The sequence below is a fragment of the Cygnus atratus genome, chromosome 6, assembly GCF_013377495.2.
Source record: "Cygnus atratus isolate AKBS03 ecotype Queensland, Australia chromosome 6, CAtr_DNAZoo_HiC_assembly, whole genome shotgun sequence".
NCBI lineage: Eukaryota > Metazoa > Chordata > Aves > Anseriformes > Anatidae > Cygnus > Cygnus atratus.
This window is the reverse complement of record NC_066367.1, coordinates 22,783,313-22,800,303: the sequence shown is the minus strand read 5'-3', so window position 1 is coordinate 22,800,303 and position 16,991 is coordinate 22,783,313. Positions and strand designations below refer to the sequence as shown.

The 16,991-nt window shown below is 36.8% G+C and overlaps 1 protein-coding gene across 2 annotated transcripts in view; it reads left to right on the top strand.

The window, feature by feature from the left end:
- Nucleotides 1–1,885: 1,885 nt before the first annotated feature.
- SLC4A10 (solute carrier family 4 member 10) overlaps nucleotides 1,886–16,991 on the top strand; it is a 119,109-nt gene continuing 104,003 nt past the window's right edge. For both annotated transcript variants that reach the window (XM_035571482.1, XM_035571473.1), the window contains exon 1: nucleotides 1,886–1,966. In XM_035571482.1, coding sequence (XP_035427375.1) covers nucleotides 1,886–1,966 — 81 coding nt within the window. The remainder of the gene's footprint in view (nucleotides 1,967–16,991) is intronic.

Here is a 16,991-nt window from a genome sequence, read left to right as displayed (position 1 = left end):
CTATCATCAGCATTATAATGGTAGCATCAGGTTGTTAGGCCTCTAGGTTAACTCTCTTGGAGAATATAAAAAGCAGTGTCAAGTCTGGCCTGATTTGGTTCCCTTGTGCACTTAAAGCCTCCCAGGGCTTTGCTAACAAGCATCTGTTACTGAAGATGGCTACGTTAGCCAGGAATTTTCTCTACCTAAGCACATGTCAATGGAGACCCCCTAGGAATGTGTGACTAAGTGAGTTCCCTTCCCTGTAGGTGAAGAGTCCTTACGTTGTGGCAGTAGCATGCTGTATAAAGTGAAACAATTAAAAATTTATAGAAGACAATTTCTCTCTCTCTGAAGGAAAATACGTGGTATTCATGGATGAGACCAGTTTGCTATTATCAGTGTCATAATGTGAATGACTGTAAGCCAAACTTGATTAACTGCAAGTTGCTCAAAAGAGCAATTACTACAAGTGTATAATAATAATGTTAAACTAACAGAATATGATCTGGGTGAATTAATTTGAAATCATTTGCTCCTAGTTTCAGCTTCTGCTTGTATTTCAAAGTAAAGAAGGGCATCAAAATTAATTTGAAAACATGCAAGCTATTTGAGCCAATATAGTTCAATTAGGGATGATTTCTTTCTTTTTTCCCAAGTTTTATTTGTCTGCAAAACTCAACCACTAGGAATATATTTTAGTATGTGTTGAGGTAATGTTCTTGTGTGTTTAATGTTATGGACTGACTGTCGCTAGAGGACTTTCTCACTGTGTCAGTGCTAGTAATTTTTCAGTGGGTCAAGAATTCAGAAGAGTTATGACATGAAAACTTTTCCAGTTTTTTGGTTGCAATATTTCTTTTTAATTCTGTGTTGGGAATTTTTTTGTTTGCATAAGTTTGTTGCTAGAATGATAGCAAAAATAAATATAAGTAATAATTTTAAGTAGTAATCTATTTTGCTTTATAATTGCGTCAAATACTTATTTGAATAAAAAGTCTGGTTATTACTGTGTAGTCCTAAGTGTTTAAAAATTACTAAGGAGGATACTGTGCATTTGTTAGCTTGAAAGGTCTCTAGTATCAGAAAAAAAACCATGCATGATTGCTTTGTTTGATATCAAAACACATTTTTGCTGTCATAATACTGGCACATTTTCAAGGCATGCTGTTTTCTGGCTGCTAGCAGGCAGTAATGGAAACAATGCAGTGATCATGCAATTTCTTGAAAATAAACACCAAAATACTTAGGCAAGCAATGTTTTCAATTTTAGAGACTCAGATTTGTAAGGCTGCGCAAAATAGCTGTTTCAGTACCACACAGATATTCAAATGCCCTGCTGCCTGTAAATTGTTTGTAATTTCTTTCTGGTAATTTTCCTTTGGATCAGATTGTGATGCTGCTTCTGAATGGTGATATTGCTTGTTGCGGAGCGGTCATGCAAGCAAAATTTGATAACCTCGATATGTCATTTCATCTGCTGCTTTTCTTTTGTTAATGCAAAGCTGGTTGCATAATATCTAATTTCTCCTTTAGCTGACCACAGATGAAAACAAAATCTATAATGGCAGCTCTAGGTTTTATTAAAAAAAAAAAAAAAAAAAAAACACGCAAGTGAGGAGTTGAAGGATGTGGCTTGTTCTGTTTGGATGATGCAGGATTGCTTTAAGCAGTAAGCTTACTGTTTTCAGATGGCATTAGCAGCATCAGTGATATAGCTGTGTCAGCCTCCTTGACTACTGGATGTCTGTAACTGCACGGAGGAAACTATATTTAAGATCTGATATCTTGAGGGTAATGACTCCAGCATTTACTGATGGACAGAATGGCTGTTAATGCTTTCTTCACTAGCCCAGAAGATTTTGAAAGATAGATGGGTCTGTGATGCACTTCTGTGAGACAGGAAATGCAATTTTTGGGGGTCTCTGGAAATAGAAAGGTCATGCAGCTTGGAACCGGTGAGACATTACAGTCGTTAAGTCATCAGGTATGACCTCATAGTTTACTAATATTTCTAAGACAAGGGTTTGTTTTACAGTTTTAGGTCATTTACAATCTCTTTGTCTGTGTAATTGCTTCATGTTGGATTTGCTACAGGATTTATAGGGTAGACTGTTTACATAAGTAGAGAAATGTATATCTTGGAAATCTAATGTGTTGTGAATTGTTATTTGAACAATGTAAGGTTATTCCATATATATTTTCAACCCGTTTTTATTGTGAATATGATTTCTTTTAACTAAGTCATGGTAGCAGGTTATGCCTTTGCTGTAAAGTAAAATGGCAAGGCTGTATTGCAGTTTTATTTTGCTTTGTCTTTACATGGCAACACAATGATATTGTGTGAATGTGTTTATTTGTCATATGAAGCACAGTGTAGGGCAACTCTTTACCTACAGTGGCAGGTTATTTAAAAGAACATATCACATTGTGTAACAGAGCTGAGTTATTCTGCAGGCACAGATCTTACTTCATTTTGCAGTAGTAGTTTTTTTTTTTCCCCTTCATTTCAAATCAGATTTAAAAATAGCTCACTGAACATAACGCTTAAAGTTTGGCAAGATAACTCTCCCCTTTTTAATTATTATGTTCAGTGATGCATACTAATACTAATGGGTTGTAAAATGGAAGATTAATAACTTAAATATTTAGTATGTTGTTTAAAACCAAATTCATTTTTACTTATCCTTTTTGTTTATAATTGTTGCCAACTTTATTGCAAGGCTGGTACTTTGGGATCTGCTAATGTATTGTGACTGATAGAAAAGTCCGAGAACATAAAAGAAAACAAGTATATGGGTATTTTACATAGAAAAATAGTGGCCTAATTTCAGGTATGAAGGACAGAATGGTATTAGTTATACTGTTATCACATTACGTGTTATAAATGGTAGATAATAGTCACTGAAGAGTTCCTATTTTATTGCCCTTGAATACAGCATACAGCAATTATATTTCATAGAATTTGTAGGAGAAGTTTATTTTCAAAAACGATGTTCAGCTCCATCTTAAGAAATTCTAGATGTATTTGCAGAACATTTCCATGGCAACGTATTTGGCCATGTGTTTTAAAAGCTCAGCTGAAGCCTGAAAGTAACGTGCAATATTTCTGTTGCTTGCTTTATTCTTGTGAAACAACAGTTTGCACATGTAACTGGACTGCAGATTGGCAGGGGTGAGTGGTACTTCCTGACCCCAAAGCTCAGGATTAAGTGATCAAGGTTTGAAAACGTTTTCATGTTTTCACCTAAAAATGTAAACATGTAAAAACATGGATTTGATTTTGCATTTAGAACTGCATTCCAGTTTCATCCCAGTTTAATAACATTTTATTGGAAATGAATATGTGTGGGAGACCACAGAAGACCAAACTTGAGAATGTACAGCAAATAGTTTCAGTAAAAATGGCTGTCTTCTCATTTTTAATTAAAAACATATTTCTAAAAAATGTTTTATTACTTGTACTGCTCATAATTTATAGTTTCCCAGTCTACTTATCCAGCTTACATTCTTAATAATAATGGGAAAAGACTTCCCTACTCTGAAACTTGATTAGGTTTGGAATGATTTCAGTATACCTTTCACTTGTTACAAGATCTTTTTAATCTGTTAGAATTTATTTTCAGTGTTTTAATGCATTAGTCACAATGAGTACATTCTGTTTCTTGGCATTGGAATGAAATTCCTGAAAGTATTGGTTTCATGGTATTTTGCTGCTTTGTGGGGTATTTGAGGCCTTTTTAAAAGGACCAACCCTCCCCCCAGCTTCTTTGGTTTTCTTATTCAAGTATAATTTAAAATCTTGACTTACCTGTGTTTTGAAGTTCTTCCTGGAGTTTCCTTTGCTCATTAAAAATAATTAGATCTTCCTGAAATTTTGCGTAAGTGGAAGCTATAACAGTATGCCATGTACTTATCCTGGATTCTGTTTTATCATTTATATTAATTCTGCAAATTGTATTCAGTTTTCGAAATGTGACATTGATGATAATCCCAAAATAATGCAGTAGACATGCATTGTGGCATGCGTAGTATGGAAATTATCTACAGAGCAAAATAAATTGGCAAATAATGTTAGCTTGAGGAAGTCTGTGTTTAGGTCATTTCATTTTGAAATACCAGTGTGACCAACTGTTTTAAGTGAGTTTGAGTATGTTATATCACTCAAAGGGCATACTCCCATTAGGTGCTTCTTCATTTGGGGGGGACAATAGAATATTACTCCTAAGGAATCTATGAAGGAGTTAAAGTTCTTGTAAGAGGAGGAGTTGCAGCAAGGTAGAGACACACATGAGGAAAGGGAATCAGACAGAAGTGATCTGAAAACTTAAAACTATAGAAACTGTTTTGCTTGTTTAGCTCTCCATTATCCAATGGCAGTGTAAATGGTATCACTTAATACAAAGGTTTTTTTAGTGCATTCTTTAAAACTTTACCTCCCCTCCTCAGACCAAGTTGATTGCACCTGTGTTTGAAAGTGCACTTTGTGGAATGCTGCGTTAAAAAGGATCTCACTAACTAAAGAACACCTTTCCCTTGACCATGAATTATGAATACACATTTGTGAGTATAGTGTGTTTCCCTGTCTTTAAACATTCATATTTTCAGAACTTGATGATGCAGATCTTATGAAGGATCAAAGCTCTGTATGGAAGTTTTAGGAACTGTGTTAACTAGCAGGTTGCATGAGAAGCCCAGTATTGGTGTCATTTACCAATTCTAAACATGAATACTTGCACACATGCGCATACTCAGTTGTGTATGGCCATGCTTTTGCCTACTTCTGATTGACATTTTAATTCCACACTACTGACTCTTTTTATGCCCAATAGTGCCAGTTTTTAAGGACATGATAACACTAGGGTGAATGAGAGATTGTGGCCAAGCTTTCACAAATGGCAGAAGAACACTAGAAGCAAATAGTACTTTCAGAGTGAGAATTCAGTTCCTTTTGTCCTACATCAGTCTCCCTCCTGGGAGATGATCCTATTCTCTAGTCAGATTCTTCTCATTTAATACTTTAATTCATATACCCCATCACTGGGCCTAATGACCCAAATTGGGGTAGGCTTAGTGTAAACATGTCAGAAAGCCCTAAACAGAATGTAGCATAAAATAAGTATGCAATAGCTACCTGCAGGGTCACAAAATACATAGCTCAATGACTCTATCAGTTTGTACTCCAAGAGTATCACCGTGTGATCATTTTGAGGGAAGACTATTTGAAGGAGTTTTGCTGGGTCATATGAAAATGTGGAAACTTGCTGTGAACACATCACAGCAATAACGCCCCAGTAATGTGTTCAGTTTAGAGTAGAGTCATAGTTAGTCCCAACCAATTCCTGTAGAGGTGGAACCTCCTAAGAGGGAGTAGCAGGGAAAGTTAGCAGATTAATGCAGTAAAAGCGAGTGGTTATGCATTACCTAGAATGGCATTTGGGAGATGAAGCAATGGTCTGTCTGTCTCATACCCTTTCCCTGCTCTAGTAATGGTGATAGGAGTTGTTCATCCTGTTTCTTGTTTCCTTGCGAGACCATGCTTATTTTGCTTTACTTAGTTTATCAATAGAAGTTTAATAATAATAATAATAATAAAAACAAACAACAAGTCTACAAACATTAACATGAGTGCTGTTTCACTACTGTTATCATTGTCCTTTCCCTCATGATAAAACTAAGCTAAGTTTAAGTAGAAGCTGATCCATAATTCTGGTAATTTCTGATAGATTAATTAGTAAAAAATCAATACAAACTACAGAATAAGCTCCATAATGCTTTCCATTGCACCTTACTGATTTCAGTGTGACCCTCAAAGGGAGACCGTCACTTCGTTGAATTGGTTTTAAAACGTACATACCATTATTACAGGATTGTGAGTGATGGTAAGGTGAAGAAATGCTATTATTCTCATTTTACTAAGGGAGCTCTGTCCCAAAGAAATAAAATGGCTACCCCAAAACTAAACAGAAAATAAAAATTTAGGCTGGCTTGCTACTTTGTCTTGATCACTGGAATGGCTTGTCTCTGAATCAGGGTCTTGGTATTGGTGGCAGTCTTTATTGAACTATTTATCATTTTAGACTCAGGTACTAGCAATCTAAGTACATTAAATGAGGGAAAAAATACAATTTTTGCATTTTATCAAGGGGAAGGTTGGTAAGAATAAAAATGATTGCAGAATCACAGAATTGTTGAGGTTGGAAGGGACATTTGGAGGTTATCCAAGCCCCTGGAGCCCAGGTGACTGGAGTCTACCGCTTGCTCAGAGCAGGGACAGCTAGACCACATTGCCTAGCACTGTGTCTGGTCAGATTTTGAGTATTTCCAAGAATGGAGACTCTGCAACTGCTCTGGGTAGCCTGTTCCAGTGTTTGACCACTCATAACATTTTTTTCGTATGTGTTTAAGTGGAATTTCTCATATTTCAGTTAGTTCCCGTTTCCCCTTATGCTGTCACTGGGCATTAATGAGAAGAGTCTGGTTAAGCCCTCCCTACTCTCCCCTACAATCAGTTATTTGTACGCTATAGTCCTGTCTAAGCTTTTTCTTCTCCAGGCTGCACAGTCCCAGATATTTCAGCCTCTCCTTGCTTGACAGAAGGTCCAATCACTTAATCACCTTCCTGGCCCTGTACTGGGCTCAGTCCAGTATGTCCGTGTCTTCCATGTAAGATGGGAGCCCAGAACTAGACAGAGCAGTTCAGATGTGTCTTGACCAGGATGAGTAGAGGGGAAGGTTCATATTATCTGGGAAGGAAATTTGGATGGTCTGTGAACTAGTCCATCAAATGTAGGAAACTTTGGACAGGAATCCTTGAACAATGAGGGCTGAAAGAACTGAAAATTATAAATAGTAATATTTTTTAGTAATCTTATGGAGAAGAAAAGCTTGGAAAACAGCTTTATTTGAGTCATAGTAATTGTGTTAGTGATGAAACCTGCTGTTTTAGAATTTCTGATGTACGGAATCTGAGTCCCCAAATGCCAACTGAAATGAACAGAGAATTAATTCTAAAGGGAAAGGTTGAATTTTAATTTGTTGAAGCTAAGTAAATCTTAATGGAACTGAATAAAAAGATATCATCTGTTATGATATAACTAATAAAAAAAATGGTGAACTATGGGGAACATGAACTTCAGGGATTCATAAGCTGTGTCTTTAGTCAACTTGCCAAAAATGATTTCTGTTGGAACCTCAGAACACTGACAGAACTTTCAAATGTTCTCAACTGATGCAGCAAACATTAGCTGGTGCAAAATATTCAGTTGAGTGCATTGGATGAAAATGTAAAACAGCATTAAGTTACATGAGAGAGAGTTGAAGAATTGTAAAACTTCACTCCTCTTTAATAGCTTCCCTTCTCTCCCCTCAGCTGCCTAAATAAAATAATGTATATAGGAGCCATCAGTGATTCAGGATTCTCTCCTGATAACATAACGAGTTTACTTGTCTGAATTCTCTTTATTAAAGTTTTTATGCAAGCATACACACAGTCATTAAAATACATGCAAGAAATCATACCCATGTGGTTTGCATCCACATTTAATGCAATTAAAACTATTTTAACGAAAGCAGTATTGGTTTTATGTCCCAATCCTGTGATTAAAATTTTCGAGCAAAAGCAGTGTCAGTTTTTTTTACTTGTCTGAATCCTGCAAGTGAAACAGCAGAGAAATACCTTGTCCTTGCATTTGAGCAGCAAAATGTTTTCCTATTTTTCTTCTAACTTTTCTAGCCCTATTCCAGGAAAATATTTGGTGAATATAAAATTTTAGATTTCATAGGGGTGTGTGTGTGTGTTTATGGGATCATTAGAAAAATCTAATGCATGAAGAAAATACAAATGAATAGTTCTGTAACAATATCAGTAATATAATATAGTGATTTCTTATTGCACTGTATATTCTGCTGAAGATAATTGCTGCATGCTTAGATTCTACATGGCAGGTATAGGCCTGACTCTGTGGTTACTCTTGAGGATGAAGCTCAGTGTCTGGTAACTGTGATTTTATCTTCAGAATATCAGTTGTGGTAGTTGTGCTAATACATGCCAAAATATATGACTTAGACAACCGGGGCACAGGATTTAATGGAAGAGACTAGGCATTGCCAGTAAAGTTTACCTACTGTATGAAATGTGAAGTGTATGAAAACCCAAATCTGTCTTGGCATTCTTGTTTTGTTCAGGAAGGAAGTGATGACCACTTTCTCCAGTAACTGATTGCCTTATTACATTCAGAAGGTTTGTTCCCTCTGCTAGATCTCAGTGTACTGTCTCCAGTCCTTCTGCACGTAGTCGTAAGGGAATTTCTCATTACTGGTAGTGAGTGTCTTGCAGTGACTCACTGGGCTCAGTTATTGCCCAGTCTGCCTTCTGGCCTCCTCCTCCTCTTTCCTGAGTGGTTTTCTGTTTTGTAGGGTGCAGATGTGCTGAGATTTCTCAGCCATCTAACTTCTAATGCAAAGATGCATATTTGCTGTGGATGTCACTGAAAGATGTAATCTGTGCTGTCAAAAGTAGTTACAAGCACTGCCTTGTGTCCTGAACAACTATAGTAGCAGCAACCTCAGCACAGATCTGGGACACGCTCTGTCCTTTTCTTGACTGCTTCAACCAATAAGAAGTGTTAAATTGTTTCCTTTTTAGTGTCCTTTGCAATTGCTGAGACAGAGATTAAATTTACATTTTTAGCGATGTCTGTATCATCAGCTATAAACAAATTTCCCTGGTAATCGCTTAGACTTTATTTCCCTCATGGGCCTCCTTTTATGTCCATAAAAATATCGTTATCAATTTCTAGTTTAGCTTCCTTTTAATTTTACTGTCTTTACTTGACTACACTGTACATACCTGTAGATCTCTAATTTAATATAGAAACCTGCAGAATAGCACCTTTATCTGCTACTGTGGATAGTGCAAAATTTCCTAGGGTGAAGTGCTGTTTATTCTGTCATAGCAAAGACATTCAGGCTCTTTGGCTTCGGACACTTCTGGCACACGCTTATATAGAAAGCTGGGCAGCAGTGATCCTGTAAAATAAATTGGCTAAGCCCTGGAGCTGATGCTAACCCCATAATGGATGTTCCTGCCTTCCTGTCGTGTTCATTGCCAAATCTGTTGCCCTCTTGGTTCGCAGTTTACCTATTTGGGTTACACATAGTGATGTACACTGATGTAGCACATCAGTGGAACAACACTGCTCTTTTCATAAAACAGCAGGCAATTTCATCATTTCCAAGACAAGAAGCACCCAATGCTCAGTAACCCTCCTTTTGGAAGATTATCTGTGTTAATGAAGGCAGGGTTTTCTTTGCTTCATCAGGTTCCTAGTGCAATTCTGATCAGTTTGATCTGATGCATATTTATAACTTATTAGTCTCTTGTCAGAGGGCCTCTTACTCTCAGCAGGGGACTGCAGATCTCCTTTTTTAGCTACCTCAGTTGCCATGTCTTTCCCTGGAGCATAAGGACATAAAAACGGTTGTGCTGGGCCAGACCAAAAGTCTGCATAGCTCAGCATCTCATCACTGTGACAGTGGTCAAAAGCCTAGGTAAGCCTGTAATAGTGGGGCAATTGCACAATGACAGTTCATAGCTCCAGGACTTTCTGTTCCAGAAATGGTGTTCTTGGATTTGGTACCTTTGATAGATTTCTCTTCACTGAACTGGTCTGCACATTTCTTGAACTCAACAAAGCTTCTAGTATCCACTGGAATTCTACACACTGGACCACCATGCTATGTGAAGAACTGTGTGTTTTTCTTTGTTTTGAATATGGCTCCAATTGTCTTCATTTAATACTGCCATCCTTGGTGCTATGTTGGCAAAGACATTGAACAGGAATTTTTCTATTCAGCCTCTGAATACCTATCATGTTTTTATAGACTTCTAATACAGCTCCTTCATACACTAGGTATTCTTATTTTCTACATCTGAATCTTCTCCATTTCAACTATATCCTTTTTGGCAAATAGGAACCAAATAAACTTGGTATTCAAGATGTAGGTAAACTTTAGATGTATATAGAGGGGATAATGATATCCTTATTTTGTTCCCTATGTATTTCTAATTTGTAGTATTCTATTTGCCTTTTTTTCCTACTGAATTTCGATATGATATGTTCATGGAATTTTTTACCAAAACTACAAGACCCTGCTGCTATGTGGTGGTGCTCAGAAAATTTCACTATGTATGTGAAACTAAGACTGTTTTTTCCCTCTGGTGCATCAGTTTACGATTCCCACTGAGCTCCAACAACAGTTTATCATCCTTAACACGTTTTGTGTGCTAAGGGCCTTCTGGAGATCTTCATATTCAAGTTTAACTTTATGAATTCTTTATGGATCTTAGGAAATTATCCCTCATTAGTGAACTTTGTCGCCTTGCTGCTAATCCAAAATCATCTATACATGTGTAAGATACCATATGTATGAGTGCAAATCTCACCAGAATTCAAGCGATGACTTCTGCACTGGTGACCTCCCTCTGCCAGAAGAAATGACGATTTCCTTATGGCTTCTGTTTTCTACATTTTATCAGTTCTTAACTCCTGCAAAGACTTTTCCTCATATCCTATTGCTGCTTATGTTCTTGTAGTTGACTCTTTGGAGGACTCTTGCTGAAAACCTTTTGACTATCAGAGTAGACTTTGTGAACCAATTTCTTTTATTTACAGAGTTCGTCACAGAATCACAAAATCATTTAGGTTGAAAGAGACCTCCAAGATCACCTAGTCCAACCTGTATCACCTAGTCTTTTCTCCTTCAAGGAATTAAAGGAGGTTTGTGATACCACAGGATCAATTCTTTTTCCATTATATCACAGTTACTCACATGCCCTGTAATTTTATTCTTTATAATAGTTTCTTTGAATCTGCCCATTAGCAGCAGCAGGCTTACTGGGTGATTGTTGACAAATACTGTTTCGAAATCTTTGCAAAAGTTGATATCATACGTGTGGTCTTCCACTTCAAAGGTACAGAGGCGATTCCAAGTAAGGATGTTACACACCAAATTCAGTGTCTTACTTGTAGAACTTGGAATATAAACTGGGCTTTGTTGGCTAAGATATCTTGGGAGTACTTGTGTTGGAAAGGTATCCAAATTTAACAGCAGTTCTAGGCTGGCTGGATCTCCACAGAAATGTCGTGCGGCGTAACAGCAAAAGGAATAACTGAGGAAGCAGGAACATTAAGAAAGGGTTTAAAATACAAGAAAGGTCAATAAAAGTTAATAATGTCAGAATTTCCGTTTTTTTTTTTTTTTTTATGGTCAGATTGAAAAAGTCATCACGCCTTTGGTAATCTTTTATTATTCTTTGGCATGTGCATTACTTCTGTGATTCAGGGTGATGAAAAATGAAGAAGAATGAGAATGATCATGAATTAAATTTTCAAGTGAATAACAATGATGTCTATTACAGGAACTATGCACAGGATTTATTGACTTGATCTCTATGCTGTTGAAAAGGAAATGTTCCTTATCTTTTACTTAATCATTAAGTATATCAGTTGCTACTTTTTTCTTTTTTTCCCATTTTTATTGTTTAGCAGATGAATAGGAAAATGGCATAGACAGAGTGCTAGTTACATTGAGACTGGATGCTTTAGTGCCTGTGAGGTTTGGAGGAATAGGCAGGCTCACTGAGTGCCCTGTGAAAGTCAGATCCACTGCTAAAGGCAGAAGTAGGGACGTCTGTTTATTCTGGTTCTCTCCTCTTTTGTCCGTCTGTCAGAAACACTTCCGTTTGGATGTAAGCTGTACTGGGTGAGGTAGTTTCAGTCTTTACTGGCCTTAAAAAAAACTGTGGGCCATTTTGTTTTGATAGGTGGACAAAGGTTCAAGTGAGATTTCAGTTTTGTTCTGCTGACTTCTTATTACTGCTTCTAGTCTCTGTTGACTTTTCTATGCTCTGTCCCAGTTTAAAATATATCATTTTGTTTCTAAGCAGAGGAAAGCTCTTATGATGCACACTTTTTCAAGTGTTCTGTTTCAGTCTATAGCAATACTATAGTTCAAAATAAAAACAATCTGGAATCTTATCTAGCTCCTATACTGCTGGGTTCCCATTGACTAAACTGGAGTAGTGCAAGGTGCAAATGAATATGGGATTTCACCTTTCTTTTTGTGGAGTAACATCTTTATTTGCCATGATCCAGTCTGCTGAGAATTCCACCACTGTGGAGGAGGATTTTGTGGTTGAACCCTAATGTAAATAGAAAACCTTACAGTTTACAAACCTTCTTCCTTGGGCTGAGTTCTGGTACGTTTAGATCAGGAATCAATTTGAAACTGTAGATGTAATCACACTAGAACATAAACGTTGCAAAGAAAATAAAATTATTACACATAACCCTTAATTCTTTTCCAAGTGTTTATGCTCATTGCTTTTTAAGTATGCATTACTAGCATAAGTTAGCGTATCACAGTGACAGGGAAGGAATGAATTTCAATTAATTCATTTTTTTTTCTCTTAGACAGATCAGTTCCTGAAGTTTTAACATGTTAGCTGGCATCTGTGGCCCCCATATATAGCAGACCTGACTGCACCCTTATCTGGCGACTTAAGTCCCTGTGTAACTTGCTGAGAGAGGTCTGGTTTAAAGTGAAACATAAAACATGAGCTAGCCTAGTTCTGTTCGCAGTCCTTTGCCTTCTGAAATATTTTGCTTGAAAATAATTACTGGTAAAGATAAGTATCAGATATATCAGCTGTGGTATTTAGCATGGGAAAGAATGAGCAGGCTTAAAAAAACAAAACAAGCTCCTTCAAAATAAATAAATAGATAAAATCCACAAACACTTCCTCTCCAAGAACCCAGACATCTGTATGTCCAAGGATGCAGAAGAACACTTAACCAGGGATGTTTTTTACTCTCTTGTGTACTGTATCATGAGAAGAATTAAGCAATCAGAATGCTATTCTGGCAAATGATCCATAAGTGCGATTAAAATTCCTAGGAGAATAGGGCTCAGATTAGTCCAGTTCTACATTGCAAAAGATTTATTAGCATATGTTGGCAATGAATTCCTAATACAGTTATGGAGTATCGGTATAAAATGCCTCCAGTACTGTTTATATGGACTTGGTATGCAATATAAGCTACAGGATGTAAACTTTTCCTGGTATAGCTATGTTACAGTAGATCACCCTTATTAATTAGCATTTTTAGTCACCATATAATTTGTTAAAACAGCTAATGTGTAGAATATGTAGAAAGTATATGTAATAGCTTCAGATAACAGGTTTTAGAAAATATGAGAGTAACAATCAGGATGGCCCAGTTTCTTTTCTCTTGTTATTTTTGATTGCTTTATTGGTGCTTGTTAATCTCTGTTCTGTCAGATGCTTCTCCTGTTCTTATGTTCCACGTGCAGGTTACACTTCTCTGCCTTGTCTTTCTTGCTTTAAGTTACATCTGCCTCTAGTTCAGCCTCCTCTGTATAGCATTCCTATCACATACTTTTTTTTTTTTTTTCCTCCAAATGCAGAACTCCCTGTTGCCTTCATTACTTGCTCTTCATTTTATTTTTTGATGTTTCTGGAATGTTACCAGTCTCAAAGAACCTGGAGATTGTCTTTTTGCCTCCTGCTGTTCCCTCCAGCCCACAGAACTCTGTTCCCTCGTTGTCTGTTAAGTCTGGCTCATCCATGGTGTTTATGAAGACTGCTCCCTCCGGTAATGCTTGCTTTGAATTTGGGTCAAAGAAGTTGGCACCTAGCACGCTCTCTCTCTTTCTGAACATAGGTATTTGTTTATGTCTGCCTTTCTAACGTTGCTACCATTTGCCATGCACACAACTCTACCTGTTCCCCATCTCTCTGCCTTTGACTTGCAAACTTTCTTTTCTTGAATTCATAATTTGTCGCACTTTGGTTTCCATGTGGATGACTGTCCAACTCGGTAGCTGCCCTGGGGCTGTTTCTCATTTGAATTGTATCCCACGTGCCTAATCAGCTACACACCTGACCTGGTCTCTTCTAAGCGCTGTGTTCTCTGAGTTCCTTTTCTGTGATAACTGTTTTAACTTTCTCAACATTTTTATTCACTCACTCCAGAAGTGGAACTTCGTAAAAACTTTTTTGTCAGCCTTGATGACTACTTTTCTGCTCTTATTTCCTTTATTACTCTATGCTTTGCCTTCCTCTGTCAGCATATCAGTTCCCTGTAGTTTCTATTTTCTTTGTTCTTCTCATATACTTCCAAACCCTTCTTAAAATTCGTGGTCCTGGCTGACTCCCAGTATGCACTTTCTCAGTTCCTAATGCCATCTGCCATGCTGCAGAGATACTGCTGAGTATCTCTGGTGAAAATCTTTCAATTCTCACGACTTTCTGTGCTTCGTAGGGATTTCTGTTCTTCTAGGATTTTTGTTATGATGCGAGTATCTTTGCCTGCAGTTTTCCATGTTTTGTATTTTTTACAAATTTTGTAGGCCTCCATTTAGTTTATCTGTTTCCCCTTGTTTCCATGTGAACTTTTAAAGACTAATCAACCAAGGACAAAATTCAAGCTGCTGCTTCCTCATCTGAAACAGACGTGTTTTTTTTTCTAGTCTTTAAACCTGTTCCCATGACCTGTCCATATCCACCTTGTGCAGTTCTTTTTAAATTGTCTCTCTCATCTTCAATTCCTTTCCTTACACAAGAAATATGCCCAAATCTCTCCATTGTAAAGACACCAACAAACAAAACAACCCTAAACTTCAGTAGTTTCTTTTCCCCATATTAATTTCCTATCTCTGGGTCTCTTTCACCCCCCTTTACCCTATACTAAGGTATGCTTTGTACAACTGTCTTCATTTCTTGTCTTCTGCTGCCTTTCTAGAACTGCTCACTTCTGGTTTGTCTTTTGCACTGAAATTTATCTTACTAATGTTCCACTTGACTTCTTCCTGGAAGATTTCCAGGCTAGGCCTTTATTCTCCTCCACTCCATCTGTCATCTCTCTTGGTTTATGTGCTGTACTCTTCACTAAATTTTGTTTTTCTTAGGCGTTTGTCATTTTGTTCTTGTTGATTCTCTTTTCAGACCAGTTCCTAGTTAGGTAGGTCTTCCTCTCCCTCTCCTCCTTTTTGTGTATGTATCTGTTTGTTTAGATCTCTCAGGAATCCATCCTCAGCCTTTTCATCTTCCTTCACATCTTAACTTTGGATAATGTAGCCATAAACATAATCTTTATGGAGACATCACTGCTGTATTTTTTAGTGGTCTTCCACCACTCTGGTTAAATTCTACCTATCTCAGAAAATTTTCTTGGTCTTCAGCGGTCATATGAATATAATGTCAGAACCAATTCCTGGATTTTCTTTTCTTTCCTGATGCACTTTTCTTGCTCTATGCAGCTCTGAGGTCTGACAGTTCCTATTTGTCCTTGTAGCCATAAATCACATTGAAGGCCTGCTCATCTCAACACCATGACTGTTATGATCTTATCTTTCTGTCTGACTTCAATACTTTCAGTTTTGCTTCACTTGATTAGTGGTGTTAATATCATCTTAGCTTATTCCTCTGCCTACATCACTTGCTTTTTGAAGTCTGTTTACTCATCTTCTCAAATACAAACTTAGAGTCTTTATTTTAAATGCTTTACAGCTTCCATCCTTTCCCTCCAGGAGGGAGATTCTGTCACAAATTTGAATTTTGTGTTTGCTCTGCTGGCCTTTGATTTCTTAATTGTCTATTTCTCTTGTATTCATTTGTGCATTTTCTTTGACTATACCCTGTCTTCATTGAAACTCTTCCTCAAAACTTCTGTAGTCTGTAGAAGTAAGTATAACCCGTTAATAACTGGGCAGGTGTGTGTGTGCATCTTACTATGCCTAGGTTGCTATGTAGTCTTAACCCTTACACTATTTATTGCTTATATACCTATAGACTATAACTTGTCTTTTGAGTTATATGACTGTTGAAATAGTTATAAGTAATTTATTTCAAATCACTGTCACATCATACGTATATTTGCAACATGTATGTCTATGGAGCCCACAGATGCTGTTCTTCTTTCTCCACATGTGAACACATACATATTTAATAACAACACTAATTAAAAAAAAAGTTGCAGTTGCAAGCAAGGATACTTATAAGACCAAATACAGATTGGGTGATTATTATTACTTGTTTAGTATCTGCATTGAAATCATGCCAAGAAGGGGACCTATTGTACTAAGCTTGGTACAAACTTGTATTAAATGAAAGAGTGGTCTGAGTAGCTTGCAGCATAAAGTTTAAATGATAAAGATTTTTTTTGTGTGTGTTCACCACATAAAAATAAATAAATCCATTCTTTAATAAAAAGAAGATGGTGTTGTCTTGGCAAGGAAGGGTATGAAGAGCATCTGCTGGGTATTCTTTTTCATCATCGTGTTTGTAATTGTTTTTATTTTAGAGCAGTATCATGAAATACAAATAATCATATGTAATTCAAAAATTTCATTACTTTTGTTGAGCCAGTAAAACTTAATATTTAGTCATTTCTGTTGTATTCTCAAAATACTGAATGCTGGAGACATCTAGGTCAAGGGGTAGTTTGAAAGGTTAAATATAATGTGATATTAGTAATCTAGCAAATACGTAAACAAGCAGGTAAATACTATGCCTCTTAGAAGGGTTGAAAAAAATTTTTGCTTTGGAAAAGTTTCCCTACCACAGCAGGAATGCAATCCTGACAGTCTTCCTATTTCAAATATCATAGCTATATCCACCAGAAAGACTCCCAAACTCCTAAAATAGGCAATAGTTAAAGGTTTGCTCATGTCCTTCTAAGCTCTGATTGAGATTACTGTGTCCTGCCTTGCTGTTAGTGGGTGCATACGGATCTATTGATTTAATGGCTTTGTGAGAAAATTGACAATGAAAATGACAAAGCTATTTTCTAACAATAAAATTCCTTTCATAAAGAAGATCTCAAATCTGAGTATTAATGGCCATCTCAGAGCCTACTTTATACCTTATAGTATTTCTTGGGCCTTTTACGGAACAAGTTATGTTCTATAATTTTGATGTAAAGCTC